This window comes from Notolepis coatsorum (assembly GCF_963971535.1).
Source record: "Notolepis coatsorum genome assembly, chromosome: 17".
NCBI lineage: Eukaryota > Metazoa > Chordata > Actinopteri > Aulopiformes > Paralepididae > Notolepis > Notolepis coatsorum.
The window spans coordinates 24,859,066-24,875,100 of NC_140181.1; the positions used below are offsets into that span (position 1 = coordinate 24,859,066).

The window sequence follows — 16,035 nt, forward strand, 5'->3', positions numbered from 1 at the left end:
ACACACACACACACACACACACACAAACGATACTAATCTAATGTTCACATGGTCTTCCAAATACAGTAATAATGATAATGACCAACCCACGTACGTCACATGGGCACTTTTACACAATTCCTGAGTCTATGGAACACCTCTGTAAGTTTTTATTTTTATTTTTATTCATTGTATATACTGATTCTTGAGAGTCGGGACAAAACACTTTTTAAATATTATATTTTGAGAATGCACACTATATTGATTAGAGTTATATATTCATGTCGAGAAAGGTCTGAGCTATTTAACATTTTCAACAAATTCACATGTTTCCCTTTGAAACTTGATTTGTGTTAACTCCGTCAGACACACAAAAAAGTATATAATTCTAATTATTCCAGTCCAACAAGAATCTAAAGTTCTGAAGTATGTTGTAATAGTGTTTAGTTACTCTGGTATGCAATCAAATATAATATATAAATCTCAGGTGTAATTTCACACTATTCTGAAAACCCAGATTTAGAAATATTTGCATTTTCAAACTTTCAAAATTTGTATATGATAAAAAAGATCATCAAGTAAATAAGACACAATAGGATGAAGATCTAATGCTCCTTTATTACGTAAACAACATAAACTGAAGAAGGAATTTGTATTTCCCCCAAAATTAACAAAAATAAACATCTGACAGTGTTGACAAAGATCTGACTGTGTTGACGAGAAACTGACGGAGTTGATTAAATTGAATTTGCATCTCTGATAAATTAACACATGCATCTTTTAAACAGATGGAAGTGACTAATAAGAACTAATAACTCCTTGTCTTATACTGAACATTTTGTTAACTCAATTGTAATAAACAACAAACTTTACATACACCGTTTCCAACTATTACAAAATGCACCGTTTCCAACAACAAAAACAGTAATGGAGACCAGGACCCCTTCTTCTCGTCCCTGTTTTCATCTACCTCTTCTACACAACTTCCTGATCTCCACTTTCTCACCCACTTCTCCTCTTCCTTTCCTTCTGCATTTCTGATTTGTTTCACTATGATGTCTTGAACTGGGCAGAAACAGACATCAGTCTTGCCACATTTGGGCTGAACCTTTTCTGTTGGACCATGGGGATGCAGAAATCCCACTTTCACATCTTGTTGCTCATTATCCACATCGATGGTCTTGGCTAGCCACCAGTGGTCATCATATACTACTGCTAACCAGTCTCCATTACTAAGGCTGCTAACAGTCGTTACTGTCACCATACCGGTATGACTGTGTATGAACAAATAATGGACTCTGTGAAGCGCTCTGAGTCAGAGCAACAGTCAGTCAGAGAAGAGCGCTATATAAATCCAATCCATTATTATTATTTTTCATACCCTCAGGACCTTTCAAAGGTTCTTCGTCCAACTCCTCCATTACATCTTCCATCTCCCTCCCATCTCATTTTCCATCTCCTCCCACAACATGGCCAAAGGTCTCTTCTTCCTTGCCCTCCGTGTATCACTCTGCTGTTCCCCTGGGTTGCCATGGTAATAGGAGGTAGCTGCGCAGAAGCACTGGCAATCCAACATCTCACAGCAAAAGCAGGATAGTTGTCTGTTGTGGATCCAGTCCTTATGTGCGATGATCTGGTGTATTTGTCTTCTTGAGGGAACCGGTTTGAGAGGATTCATGAGAAGTGTGTTGTATCTTTGCATGTCTTCTTCCACAATGTGGTACAGCTGAACACCATTCAGACTGTTTGAGACCTTTTTGAAGAATATGTGTCCATCCGTCACATAATTTCCTCTCAGGACCAGGTTGTCAACTGTTCTTTTTACTGTTCCGCCAATGCCGTCTGGTGCGCCCTTACCATGGGAAGTGGGTAAGAATTTTCAAGTTGTCCTTTCAAACCCCAGTGTAGGTGAGATACCAGACGGAAGGAAAAACGTCTTGATTGATTGATAACTTTATTAACAGATTGTAGAATGGGTACAATACAGTACAGCTCAATACACACAATTGTTAAGGGGATGCAGACCAGAGAAAGACTTTCGTCTTGTTTACATCAGGGTCCCCCATTTTCAATTCATCAGGACATATATGACATACATGACATACAGATAGACAGTACTGCTACATCTATACATTTATGACATACCAGATTTGCAAATACAGTACTGTTTGTGATACAAAAAGAGTCAAGAAAAGGGAGTATATACATTTGACGTATGGAGGAGGTTGTGTGGGGGGGGTTGGGTACATTGGGATATTGACAACCATACTGGGTAATTTACATTGGAGGGGGTTGGGGGGGAACACTGTACAAACAAGCAAAACTGTACATTGGGGGGGGGGGGGGGGGGGGGACACTGTACAAACAAGCAAAACAGTACATTGGAATATTGACAACCATACTAGGTAAATTACTGTACATTGGAGGGGGTTGGGTTAGGACATTTACAGGGGCCAGTTTCGAATTGCAGTCTCCCGTAGGTGTCCCTTGAGAGTGGTTTTGAAAGTGGGTAGTGATTCACATTCCTTTACAGCTTTGGGTAGGGCGTTCCACATTGGCATAATTGCGAAACGTGTTTAGTCCCTTGTTTGAGCCGAATCTGGGTTTAACATGATTTGTGGAGCTCCCTCTGGTGTTGTGATCGTGGTATTCACTGACCTTTGGGAAGTATTTTGACATGTACATAGGTACCTTGGTCGTGTAGTGTATCTTGTAGACCAGGCCCATTGCAAGTTGCTGTACTCTGTCGTCTACTCTAAGCCATCCTAGGTTGTCAAAGTGGGCAGGGGTGAGGTGGGTTCTAGGAGTAAGGTCAAGCAGTAGTCTGACCAGTTTGTTTTGAGATATTTGTAATTTAGTTTTTAGCGCCTTTGAGGTGCTTTGGTACCATGAGGTGCAAGCATAGTCGTAGTACCCTTGAATGAGTGCTCCTGCCAGAGTCTTCAGGGTATTCTTGTTTACCAGAGAGGAGATCCGGTACAAGAATCGAGTTCGTTGGTTGACTTTTTTTATTACATTGGATGCCATTTTGTCACAGGAGAGATTAGCCTCTAGGATGGAACCCAGGTAGGTAATTTCATCTTTCCTTGTGACAATATTGTCACCCACTGTAACTGAGAAGCCGTCGGTAACTTGTTCTTGTCAGAGACCAGCAGGGCTGAGTCGTCCGCAAACAGAAACAAGTTGCAGTCTTCTTGTTCTTGTTTGTTCTTGTTTACTTGGACCATCAGACCAAAAGTGCACGGTGGTAACCTGTGGATATTTTGTCTTGATATCTTTTAAGACTGGATCCATTTGTGTCCAGATTGCTGCAGCATCCTGTCTCTTTGACTCTGACAGTGTGCAAAACCCTGCCTTTCCACCCTTAGTGTAATACATTCCGGTATGGAGTGTTATCTGTGGCAGATTTTGTCCGAAATGGCAGGCCTGAACTTCAGCTTTATATTTGAATTTCCAGGATTCTGAAAAGTCAACATGGACAATTGCTGTACTTTCATCACAGGACTCAATTGTGTTGCTGTATTCTTTTGACTGGTTTCGCACTGAACACACATGTGTTGTGGTTTCCTTTCTGAGTTTTTGCTCATAGAGTTTGATGAGCTCTGAAAGACTGCCTCTGTGTTCAACAAACTTAGTGTTGATGTGGATTCCATTGCGTGTGTCTTCTTGAACTCTCCCACTGCCTCCATTGAACATCGATTTTGTCTTGCTCTTGGGTTGTAACTGTACCTTTGTTTAGACATTGTGAGCAGGTGCAAAGAAGGCAGGCCTCACTTGCTGGTGAGCAACAAACTAATTGAAAACTGTCATCCAGTTTGTTTGACTTCACAACAACAGACGTTTTAAGGACCTCGAGCATTAAGCATGCATTTTCATGTATTTGACACAGACATGTCTTCCGATCCGATGCTTTTGGTGCTGTGACATAGAAGGGCCTCAGAGCACAGAATGAAGAATAGCTCAGCTTTACAGTGGGGTTCATAATCTGGAATTCAGTGTGGAGGTTGAGCATGGAGTCTGGCAGGATCATTCTCTGTCGCTTGATCTTGTTCCTGGTGATTGTGTCAAGTCTTATCCGTCGTCACACATGCAGAGTTCAGGAAGAAATCCTGAACAGTCTGTGTTATACCCTGTATGAATGTTGGCTTTTTCTGAGGCTGCTCCTTTTCTCTCATTAACTTGTAGGTTAACCCAAAGTCTTTCATTTGTTGAAGAAGACAATACTTTTTAAGAATCGTGCCTGATGACACACTCAGTGCTGGTTTTTGGCGCCGTGGGCCAGGAGTTTGTTTGTTTGTCTTCAGCTCTCTTCTGAGGATGTTGTGGAATAGAAGGGCCTTTTGGATTTTCGGATTCCTTACTTTGCTTCCTGATAGCATCTTCTTTATTTCTGTGCCTGGAGAGTCCAGTGGTGATGTATTTGTAGCCTTTTTTCTGCACATTATTGTTTTTATCAGGTTGTTTCGTTGCTTTGTTACATTTGTAATCTTCTCTTTCATAGTTTTTATTTCTCTTGAATGCCTTTTTCACGTTTTACTTCGCTGCTTTTCCTGTCTGAGAGACTCCCTGCGCTGTCTGGCATTGTTATCTAGAATATCCTGATGCTGCAGACTATCTGGGGGGGGGTGGGGGTGTGTCTGCCTCCAGCACCGCTCCTTCACGGGACCTTTTCTGGACCTCTCCAATATTTTCTCCGATACCTCTGTGCCCTGTCTCTCATCTTGTCTATTTCTATTACTTTTTTGACTTGAACCCTCTTCTGCTGCAGTGCGTAGTATCTACAACTAGATGTTGCAAACATCTTCACACTGGCTTGTGCAGACAAAATCCATGTTCAGTGGAAGCAGTGGGATAAAATTCAAGAAGACCGTCATTCCAATATTTCTGGGGTATATTACAAAATGTCCAGGATTATTTTTCTTGAACTCTACACTTGTGACAACTGATAAGATTGTGACAACTGACTAGCAAAATATTATCCTGTTGATCACTCCATACCATAATGTATTACACTATGGATGGAAAGAGTCAGATAAAGGATCATGCAGCAATCTACAGTAGACACACATGGACCAGTCCTATATTAATAATTATTATAAAGATATTAAGATGAAATATCCACAGTTTACCACCATGCACCTTTGCTCTGATGATCTAAGTAAACAGTACAAGAATAACTGTTTTCTTCTGTCTTGTATCCCTACTGGGATATGAAAGGGCAACATGGAACTCCTTCCCTGCTCTATAAGAGGCAAGAGTGTAGATGTTTGGTAGTGAAAACTACACACTGCACCATTATGATTTTACATCAATCAATCAAGCAATCAATCAACCACGTAGACAAGTGATATATTTATATTTATGTATTAACACATGTGCTGGGAAAGTAAGACAATTATTCAATAAGCAGACCACAGCCTGCCCATGCTCTAAAAGTCAGAAGTGTATTGTAATGCATGCTATTATGTGCACACTTCTGTGCAGATAAAACTCTGAAATAAAATTTAAATCCTTTACCATGTTCAAAAATAGTATAATAATAGCATATTATGAGGTTATTGATGGATTTGTCAACTCTGTCAGCTTACACGTCAACTCCGTCAGACACTAAATCTGACGGAGTTGATGTCTGACGGAGTTGACAAAAAGGCACACATCTTCCCTACAAGCCTGTATTGTGCACTGCAGCTAGCTAGTTTTTTGGCAGTTGCTAGCTGTTTTAATAATCTCACTGAAACACTTGAATTCAATCCACTATTGTTTTTTAAAAGTATATTAACGGAGAGACGGTGTTGACATGTTCCAGCTGTGACCATGGGAATATTGACATTGTTTGTCTAAAATATCAAAAAGTGTCAAATTGACCAGACCATGTGTGGTAGTGTTGCATTCACCACAGGCAGGAAAAGGAAAAGGGGTCCTCAGGGATAGAGCTGGCCATGCTATTGCCTGATTTTATTAGGTTTATGAAAAAGTCTGACAGAGTTGACAAACTGAGGACACAACTTTGATAGGCAGATTTCTATGGAAAATATTATTTGAGTTTCATGGCATGCATTGTTTTATACATTTATAACCCTTATCCTTGATTTGATATGTATGTTTTCACAAGTGGAGAGGTTTTTCAAGCTTTCTTGGGCTGGTCAATAATGTGACCCTTGCTGAGGACAAGAAAATTAACATGGGAGCTTCTAACCACAGATTATACATTTAAACAAATATCCCCCCAAAAACAAATATATGTGCTAAAACATATACACAATACCTTTAGATTGAACTTTGTGAGTGTCAATCATTATTAATTTATAATTTTTTTATATAAATTAGACTTTTCTATGTAGGACATGTTTTGTCCCGATTCTCAAGAATCAGTGTTCAAGTACTCAAAAACAGCATTTTTCTACCTCAAGATCTTAAGCCGTTTTGAGGCTGGCCTCCAACCACTGTGTGACCTCGTGGCAACTGCCACATCAACTGCCACATTATTATGCAGCTGAGAAACCTCTGACATCACAGATATGCACATTTTCAGATGACTCAGTTCAGTGAATATTGTGAGAGGAGAATTGGAAGAATTAGAGACATAGATCCTATTAATATAAGTCCACATAGCTAGGAAACAATGCTAAACACTGAAAAAGGCCATTTATAAGATAGTTCCCCTTTGACAATACAGAGGGAGGAATAGAGTCTTAACAATACAGATGGGCATCAGCAAAATGTTAACAATTCTTGTAAAAACACTGACAAAACATTCCTCAGGTTCCTCAGATGCATTAAAGATTGTTGATACTAGAGTTGCCATCAACCAAATTCTTTTTTGTCTAATTGAATAGTTGATTTCATAGACCAATCTGTGAAAATGGTATGGTCCTTTTTTAAAGCAACGCCACCATCAGGCTGAACAGGGGTACTTTACCCAACACAGCACTGTGGAGACAGTTTAGGTTCTCAAATTAGCACACTTTTAATAGCAACACACACACACACACACACACACACACACACACACAATACAATACTTAAATAGGCCGGTTTAACTATCAGTTCAAGCCAGTTTCCCCTGACGCAGCCTCTCCCAGCTTCTTGTCAGGCGTGTGTCAAAAGTGCCGATCCTGCATGTCCAGCATGCTAGAGCACAATTAGTCAACAGGTAACAGTACTAAATACCTATATGTCCCTATGCCATAAATGTCATGTATGTTGTGTATGTCATAAATGTCTATATGAATTGAAAATGGGGGACCCTGATGGAAACAAGACAAACGTCTTTCTCAGGTCTGCATCCCCTTAACAATTGTGTGTATTGAGCCGTACTGTATTGTACCCATTCTGCAATCTGTTAAATAAAGTTTTCATTCATTCATTCATTCATTCACACCTGTGTCAATGGACTAATCCTGGCACTGCTCCCTTGAGCACTCCCACCCATCTCTCCCCTGTTTTACTCTCTCCAGCGCCAGCTGGCACTGCTCCGCCCACTGGACTGGGTCTGAGGCACCATTTTGGGTCAGGTCTGCTAGTAGCCCACCAGCCCCAAGAACCACCTGACCTCTTTTTTTGGCTGCAATCACTGCCGTCTTATCTACCTGTGGACGTGCCAGGGATCCAAACTGTCATTTCAGGGATATGATTAACAATATCACCTTAGAGTAATAGTATAATAACTGTAATAATAATAGCTTGGATTTATATAGTGCCTTTCAAGAAACCCAAGGACACTACAAGGCAACAAAAAAAGACGCATAAAAGGAATAAACAAAATAAATAGTAATAAAAATAAATGACAGGGAGGGAGAGGCCTTTGTGAACAGGAGTTCAAAGGAGTCCAAGGACGTAGCAGAACAGATCTCGGCCAGCAGAGAGTTCCAGAGGGTGAGAGCCGCCACGCTCAAGGCTCTGTCCCCAAAAGTTCATAGGCGGGTGTGGGGGATGGAGAGCAGATGTCTGAGGATGAAAGAAATTAAACGGGCCAGTGAACCTGCTGGCCGCTGTGGCCGGTTGGGTAAAACCTTAGAACATTAGATCTGATATAATGAAGCCATTGCCAATGTAGTCACTCGTCGTATCTCATTATGGGTCAATGCAAAGTGCAAAAGCAACATACGATACTAATGATTTATGGCCATTAAAGTGAGTTGATGTGATCCACAGCGACACCATGCCTCTACCAGGAGATCCGTGAGCGAGGGCTGCACTCAACCAACCAAGATGAGCTTCTGGAGGATTTTGTGGTGGTGGAGCTTCCTGTTGTGGACCAGGGCATCGTGGTGAAGAACTACCGGCCAGTACAGCGCACTTGGAGCCAGCTGCCACAGGTAAATCTCTCAGCAAAACTCTGGAACACCCTCCCTCAGACCATCAGACACTCTCCCTCATTCTCCACCTTCAAAATCCTGACTCAAAACCTACCTGTTCTCCCTAGCATTCAACCTTCTACCCATAACCACCCTCCAACCTACCACCCCCTTTTCCCCTCCCCTACCTTCTCTCCTCTCCTGCCCCCCCCCCCCCCCCCCCCGGTCTCCCTTACTCACTTCCCAACTGTCTCCCCTACTGACTTCTGTATTTGTTGTCTGTTACTCTTGGTTTTATGTTCTTGTGTAATCATATTGTTCCCCGTTTCCCTGTGGTTCTATGTTTCTTTGTTTTTTGCCTATTGTCAGCGACTTTGGGTAATTGAAAAGCGCTATACAAAATAAACAAATTATTATTATTAAAACAGGCATCCATCACAGTCAGACTGTATATGCAAGTCCAGTTTTTGGACTTGTTCATGTTAAAGAATATTTGTGACTTGCATTTTCCCAAAGCATATCAATATTGTCTCTCTACTCCAAATATTAAGCAGGATACGGCAATGTAATAATACGGCAATTTAACTGTCACCAAACCATGATTTAAGAAAAAGGCCTCCAAAGTTTGCAGTACATTTTGAGGCATTTATTCAAATGAATAAGAACCATAAAACAAATTAATCTAGACATGTTTGCACAAACACATACACACACTATACTGTTCTCCCTTTGTCACTTGTACACATCAATCCATGGAACAAAGGCACTCGCATACACGTGCACACCCATTCCCAGGTGCACACTCATACTCACGTGCACACTCGTCAATATACAATTTGAATGAATAGTTTAACTTGTGTTATCATTTGGTCATGTTTGAGCACATGCTTATGTGCACACAGACACGCATGCATGTACATGTCCACGTGCACACCCATATCCACGTGCGCGACACACCAGCTCATCATGGATTGTGGGCCAACCTCAATCGATCGATTGCTCATCAAGGATGCCCCTCTCATAATATTGGTCTTACTATTTATTAGCGTGTGTTTTCCACAGTTAACATTGGGCGAACAAGAAAGACATGAACATGTTCAATCTATTGTAATGACCCTGCTGTGTTACAGACGTGTCATTCATCCGTGGTTTTACCTGTAGTAAAGGGTCGGGAGAAACAGCCCGGTGCTGCGGTTAAGTTGCTCCGTTCTCCGCTTGTCATCATGCCTTTACAAGCATCAACGTTTTATTCATCATCTGAATTTAATGATCAAATGTAAATATTCTGAAAGCCAAGACCTTGTTTATTTGAAATCGGATGAAAACCCATCCCTGCCTTGTATAAAGTTATGCCTTTTTTCTTTCTTTTTTTTTTATCATGTTTTTGGTAGATTTCTTTATTTGTTTGTTCTACCGGGCAGTCCGGTAGAGAGAGAGAGAGGAAGAACGGGAGACAGAGCGGGGGGGAGACATTCGGCAAAGGACGCCGGGTCCGGGAATCGAACCCGGGTCGGCCACCTCGCGATGCAGTGCGACGCATGGTGTGCTACTAGAGCGCCCAAAGTTATGCCTTTCTTTCATAATCTCAGTGAGACAGAGCGGGAGGAGGGAGAGTTCCAAGTAGGACCAGAGTAGATTGACAATGTTAGCTGCTAGCTTGTCACCATGCCTTTACGAGAGTCAAACTTGTCTTATCATCTGAATCTGGTGAAAAGAGTTTGATATTCTGAAAGCCAATACTTAGACCATGAGCATAACAGGTTTGACTTTTAAATTGGGCATAGTTCCCCCTTTCCAATGCCTTCACACCTGGCACTGTGTAAATGGTGACCTATAGTGCAAAGATAGTTTCTCAAGCGTACACACTGTGATGTGTTGGCTGTGTGTATACTGTGGGAACACAGTCGTTCAAAATAGAGCCACGTTTATTTCCTGTTGCAGGAGGCAGATGAGGAGTACACCAAACGCAGGGTATTTCATGAGGTCAGGCAGGCAGGATACAATTAACAGAGAGGAGAGCTTACTGACCACTCTAACAGCAGACAGACAGAAATAACTACTATCTAGTAGTAGTAGCACAAGAAGATAACACTAACAAACCAGCACTGACTCACTGGGGGAGACGGACATAAATACACTGATGACAACAGCTGGTGAGACAGGAGATAAGACTATACGTAGGAAAACACTGGGCACTGCCAGAAAGAGAGTGCAAGAGATGCTGATAAAAGACTGCTTCTGTCACAGAAGGAATCTACATTTGGGAACATTTGAGAGAGTTTGACTTTTGAGAAATCAATTTAATGAGGACATGTCGAGCACAGATTGAGGCTGTATGTACCCCTTCTAGACCTTCTCCCCATTGCGCTGCAGTTAAAGCCACTCCCAAATCCCCCTCCCATGCAGATCGTATAATCTCCAGCGATGGGTTGTGTAAATTAGACAAGAAATTGAAGGCTCAAAGAAAAACTGAAATTCCATGAGCATCTCATCAGGCAGGAAAGGAAGGAGTCTTAGCTTTAAAGTAACTGAGAAAGAAGTGGGATTGTGGTAAATTAATTTCACAGCTTTTCAAAGGTAGAAATACTGTATCTATGTAAAGGGCCTTCTATGCCATTACTTTCCCATATACCAAAAGACTCCTCCATTATAGAAGGGGAGAATAAGTGTCTGGGATAAATAGGGGCAAGCAGAGAGCCTCCTTGCCACCCATAGATTTTCCTGATATTAATTGGACCACATCCCACTGTGTTACAATGGGATTATTCTTAAAGGAACACGCCAACATTTTGGGAAATTAGCCTACCGTCTTCTCCAGAGAGAGACAAGAAGATGGATACCAGTTTCCTCTCTGTGCGTTCAGTAGAAAGCTACAGTATCTGGCTGCATGTTAGCCTAGCTTAGCACAATGAATGGAAGCGGACAGTCCCGGTTAGCCTAGGCATTGTCCAACTAACACCTCTCCCTAACCGGCTCTGTCCACTTCCATTCATTGTGCTAAGCTAGGCTAACATGCAGCCAGATAGCTTTCTACTGAACGCACAGAGACGAAACTGGTATCTAGTTTCTTGTCTCTCTCTGGAGAAGACGATAAGCTAATTTCCCAAAATGTTGCTATGTTCCTTTAATATAAGATAACATATGAGAAAACAAAAGAGCATTCTGAGATGTCAAATGGCATGAGTTGCATTCCATTTGTACCCAGCTTGGAATTTTAGCATGTTTATTAAAATGAGCCCAGAAGGAGAGAGCGTGAACATTACATGCAGTGGTGATTTTATCTCTGGTTGCACTATGTTTTAATGACATCACGTGCACGCGTGCTCCCGCGCATGCGCATAAATGTTCCCTCATGAGTAAAGAAGATTCCTAATTGCCTCTAGGAATGGAATGTAACACATTTCATTCACAGGTTTTGTGTGAATGGTCCAACTGTAGTATTTGAACACACCTGACGACCTGAGCTATTGTTATGCAAAGTAGCCAGGTGGGTACTTGGCGCAGAGTCGAGTGGAACGCATTCTTGTGTGCACGCGCGTGCACATCCGTGCATGTGTGCACGTGCTCATCCGTGCATGTGCGTGCACGTGCTCCTGCTCAAAGACCTGGTGGAACAGCGTGCAACCTTGTCCCATGAGCACTGCATCACTGATTACATGCCAAATAATATACCTGGAGGATGTGGAAGTCCCATCCCCCATCTAATGTCGGACAGGCAGGCAGAGGAGAGGATGAGAGGCCTTTCAGTCTTGCTAAGTGAAGAGCTTCTGTGACTGCTATGAGAGCCGTCTCTGTTTTGAAGCCTGACTGATTTGGGTCTATAGAATAGAATAGAAATACTTTTATTATCCCGAGGGAAATTTGACACTGCAAATCGTGACTAGGAGGTCATTCTGTAATAGATACGCAGTAAGCTGATTGGATACGACACGTTCAAGTGATTTAGAGAGGAAAGATGGAAGAAAGACATAGTTATCTATGATGGTGGGGTTCGGGGTTGGTTTTTTGATGAGTGGTGTGACTCTAGCTTGGGTGGGAACCACCCCGGGGCCAAAGGCTTGATAGCCAGGACAAATAAAAGTGGGGAAAGGGGGCAACCTTGCCAGCAGGGAGATCTAAGGGAGTTGGTAACAGAGGCAAGAGGGGACCGATACAACTCTTTAACCCAAGCTTGTCAAGAAAGTGGTTCTTGACAAACCTGGTCTGCTCTCTCTAGCACTATAATTGATGGGAGAACCTTATCTAATTGTGTGGAAAGCATCTTAGCTAACAGTTTAGTATCCACATCTAAAAGGCTGACGGGTCTACACGAACCTGGATCCTTAGGGCCTTTACCTTCTTTTAATAGAACTGATAGTGGGCGGGCAGGTGGCGTAACAGAGATTGCGTTCTTCACCAAACCCCGGAGCGGCTAGATTCGCCTGTTCGAATCCAGCTCACAGCTCCGGGGTTGTCACCAGCTTGGCTGGCCATTCACACTAATACAATTGGCAGTATTAGAGGGTGGGAGAAGCTGGCGGGGTGGGTCCGGGTCATTGTAAACAGCGACTCCTACAGTTCGGTCGGGGCGCCTGCTAAGCGCGGATAGGACTTGAGTGGGATAGTGTGATCCTTCCACACGCTACGCCCTCTCAATGAGAATCCACGCTGCCAGGTGAAAAGAAGCGGTTGATTGGCTGGGCGTGTCCACTCTCCCAGACCGACTGTGGGGGGTAAGTGCGCAGCGACCAGGAAGGGGATTGGGAATTGGCATAACGACTAACATTGGGATGGGAGAAAATCGGAGGAGAATGGAAGGGGAAAAAGATTAAAAAAAAAAAAAAAACTGATAGGGACGCCTGATAAAAGGTGGGAGGAAAAGTCTTGGCCTCAAAGGCCTCATTAACACATCCTATGCCACGCTGTTTCCGGGGGACGGCTATGCGAGGCCACCCATTAAACTAATGGAGTCCGTCACCTTGTTTGTAGAGCTATATTCTATATTATAGCTATGGATACAATACTATAGTCATTTGACACTGAGTTTCTTCCGGTCAAGATGCAAAAAAGAAAAAAAAAATCCATCCATACGTTCCCGTTTTATACCGTGGTGAATATGAGTGTTATTTCAGAATGATCCAGGCTCATTCCTGGGAGGCTGGTTATAAGCCGCAACGTGTATTATACTAAATCCATTGGCGTTTTGTCCCTACAGACACTACAATTAAAAAATCAAATGCATATGATAGGTATTATGTTCCATCATGAGCTTAGTGCTGGGTGTGCGAACTTTTGTGAAGCTGCAGAGCCGGAGCAGCAGCAGCACAGTGCAGTACTCCAATTCAGCCATTGGCAATTCAATGTTGGGTGGGGGGCGCTGCTGTGCGGTCCCCAGATAGAGCCAGAAAAGAGCCAATAACAGCTGAATCTGCTGCTCTGCATCGACATATTCTCGCAAATAAGTCATTGGGAGGTGGAGAGAGAGAGTCGTCACGCAAACCCACGATAATGTTGCCGTCTCTCTCTGCCAAATTTCTCAGTTCTTCGCTTGATATAATTAATACAAATGTCCAATATAACGGAATTCGTTAGCTCATAAAAATGTGATTATAACAGACTGCTGTTTTTAATGTCGGGCGACTGCCCACAGACACCTATTTGATTTAAAGTCGGCAGCAGCACGGAGTCTCGGGACTTATTTTATTTGGAATATAATGACTTTATACGCAAAAGTAGCCTAGTTTTAAGTAAAAATATTATAAATCTACATGCCTTGATGATGTCATTCTTTTGTTTTGTTGTCATTCTTTTGCCTATCAATTGTTTTTAAGCTCAATAAACTCTGACCGGAATTTCTCTCATTTGACCGGTAGATTGAAATCTACCGGACACTGAGGCCGGCAACAATTTTTTCTAACGGAAACCCTGATTAGGCTAACAACAACAAGCTTAACACATCAGCGATCTTGTTGTGACACTAAACTCTCCGCTCGGTGGTAAATTGGGTTTATGTCGGTTTTGTTTAATCAATAAATGAGGCAGAATACACAGTGAATCCATCCTTTTTTGTTTATTGCACTTGGTGCTGTTGCAAACAAATCCTGAATGAAATGCATCCTTAGCGAGGCAGTAAAGATGGCGGCTTTCTGCTTTTGTGCAGGAGGCTCCAACGTCTCTTCTGACCAATCAGTGGTCTGCAGTGTTTCACGTGACTTTTCTGGTACCACTTCTACCCAATAGGGTCGCTTGGAACCGAGTAGGGTATATCTGCAGAGCCGCAAGCCCAACGTCTGGGCGCTACTTTATTATTATTATAAAAAACAGCTGTGATGCGGTATTCAGCCTAACTCTGCGGTGGGCGTGATGCAACAGCGATACCGCGGTAATGCGGTTATCGCGGCAGCTCTACGCACAGCCCAAGACACAACGTTTCAAATGGTGCTCGATACCGCCGCCTGGTAGGATGCGGCCGGTACTGCACCTACAGAGTCCCAATATGCTGTTTACAGGCAGAATACAGCTCCCTGACATTGAATAGGGTATTCAAATCGAAAAAAAGGAAAAACGCACCAGAAACGAGAATCTTTGTTTATGGCACTGAACAACTTAGGCCCAGAAACGAGAATTCTCGTGAATGGCACTGAATGGGTTAAAGGCGTCAAGTAGTACTGAGATTCGGCCTTGAAGAGTTCAGAAGTACACCTGTCAGGCCTGGGGATTTGGAGCTTTGCATACTTTTTATTGCCTGTGCTAAGTCTTCAAGGGAGAAAGGCTCATCCAGGCTTATAACTCGCCTATATTATTAATTATAATTTATCTAGAAAGTCACTAATTAATGAGACTCCGAGGTATAGAGATTTGAGTAAAATTATTCAAATACCTTATTAATTTCCACTTGTTCAGTAAGAATTTCGCCACAGGTCATACGGACTTCCGCTATAAGTCTTGATGCAGCTGCTTGATGCATCTGATAGCCCTGCTATCATTACCCTGCTCATACAATCTACAGTATGTCTGGTCTGTAGTATTAGCTTAGCCAATTCATCAGTGGAAAGGAGACCAAATTCTGATTGGAGGGAAATCCTCTTTATTATAAAGGTCTGGAGAGGGTGTAATCCAATATTTCATCTGAAGTCTCGGATATGTGAGCATTGAGCAGATTTAGTATAAGAAATTATTTGCCTGAATGCACTACTACTACAACGGCTCAGATTAGGGGTGGATTACGAATTAAGAATTCGATATACAGTACTCATTGTCGGTCATTTACAGCACATTATTTATGTCAATACCTACTCAGCCTTCTGTGTAGCTGAAGCTAAATGTGTCAAGTACCACATATTGACCCATGATAGGTTCAACCTCTTAGTGACATCACACATGCAATACAGAGAAGCTCTCCCTGAAGAATTGAGTGGAATAATTTCAATAGATATTGAATTGATAACAATCTGTATAGTCAAAGTGACAAATAACAATCTGTATAGTCAAAGTGACAAATAACAATCTGTATAGTCAGTCACAAATAACAATCTGTATAGTCAAAGTCACGATTAACAATCTGTATAGTGTGGCAATTCTAAGTGTAGGGGTGGCAGAATAAAACAGACAGACGAGTGGTGTTTCCCAAAATATTACTTTTCCTTTATTTTCTAATCAAACAAACAATTCACGGTTCTCCTCACTCTCTCTCTCTGACTTCACCTAAGACTGTCTGCCAGGCGTCTTTTCCGCTTGCCTGTCTGTCTCCTTGCCCCTGATATGAGAGCGTGAGAGGGTG

The 16,035-nt window shown here is 42.3% G+C and overlaps 1 protein-coding gene across 1 annotated transcript in view; it reads left to right on the forward strand.

Moving 5' to 3' along the window:
- arhgef16 (Rho guanine nucleotide exchange factor (GEF) 16) overlaps positions 1-16,035 on the forward strand; it is a 77,165-nt gene that overhangs the window by 15,767 nt on the left and 45,363 nt on the right. Inside the window, exon 4 of the mRNA XM_084333343.1 lies at positions 8,134-8,297. Coding sequence (XP_084189469.1) covers positions 8,134-8,297 — 164 coding nt within the window. The remainder of the gene's footprint in view (positions 1-8,133; positions 8,298-16,035) is intronic.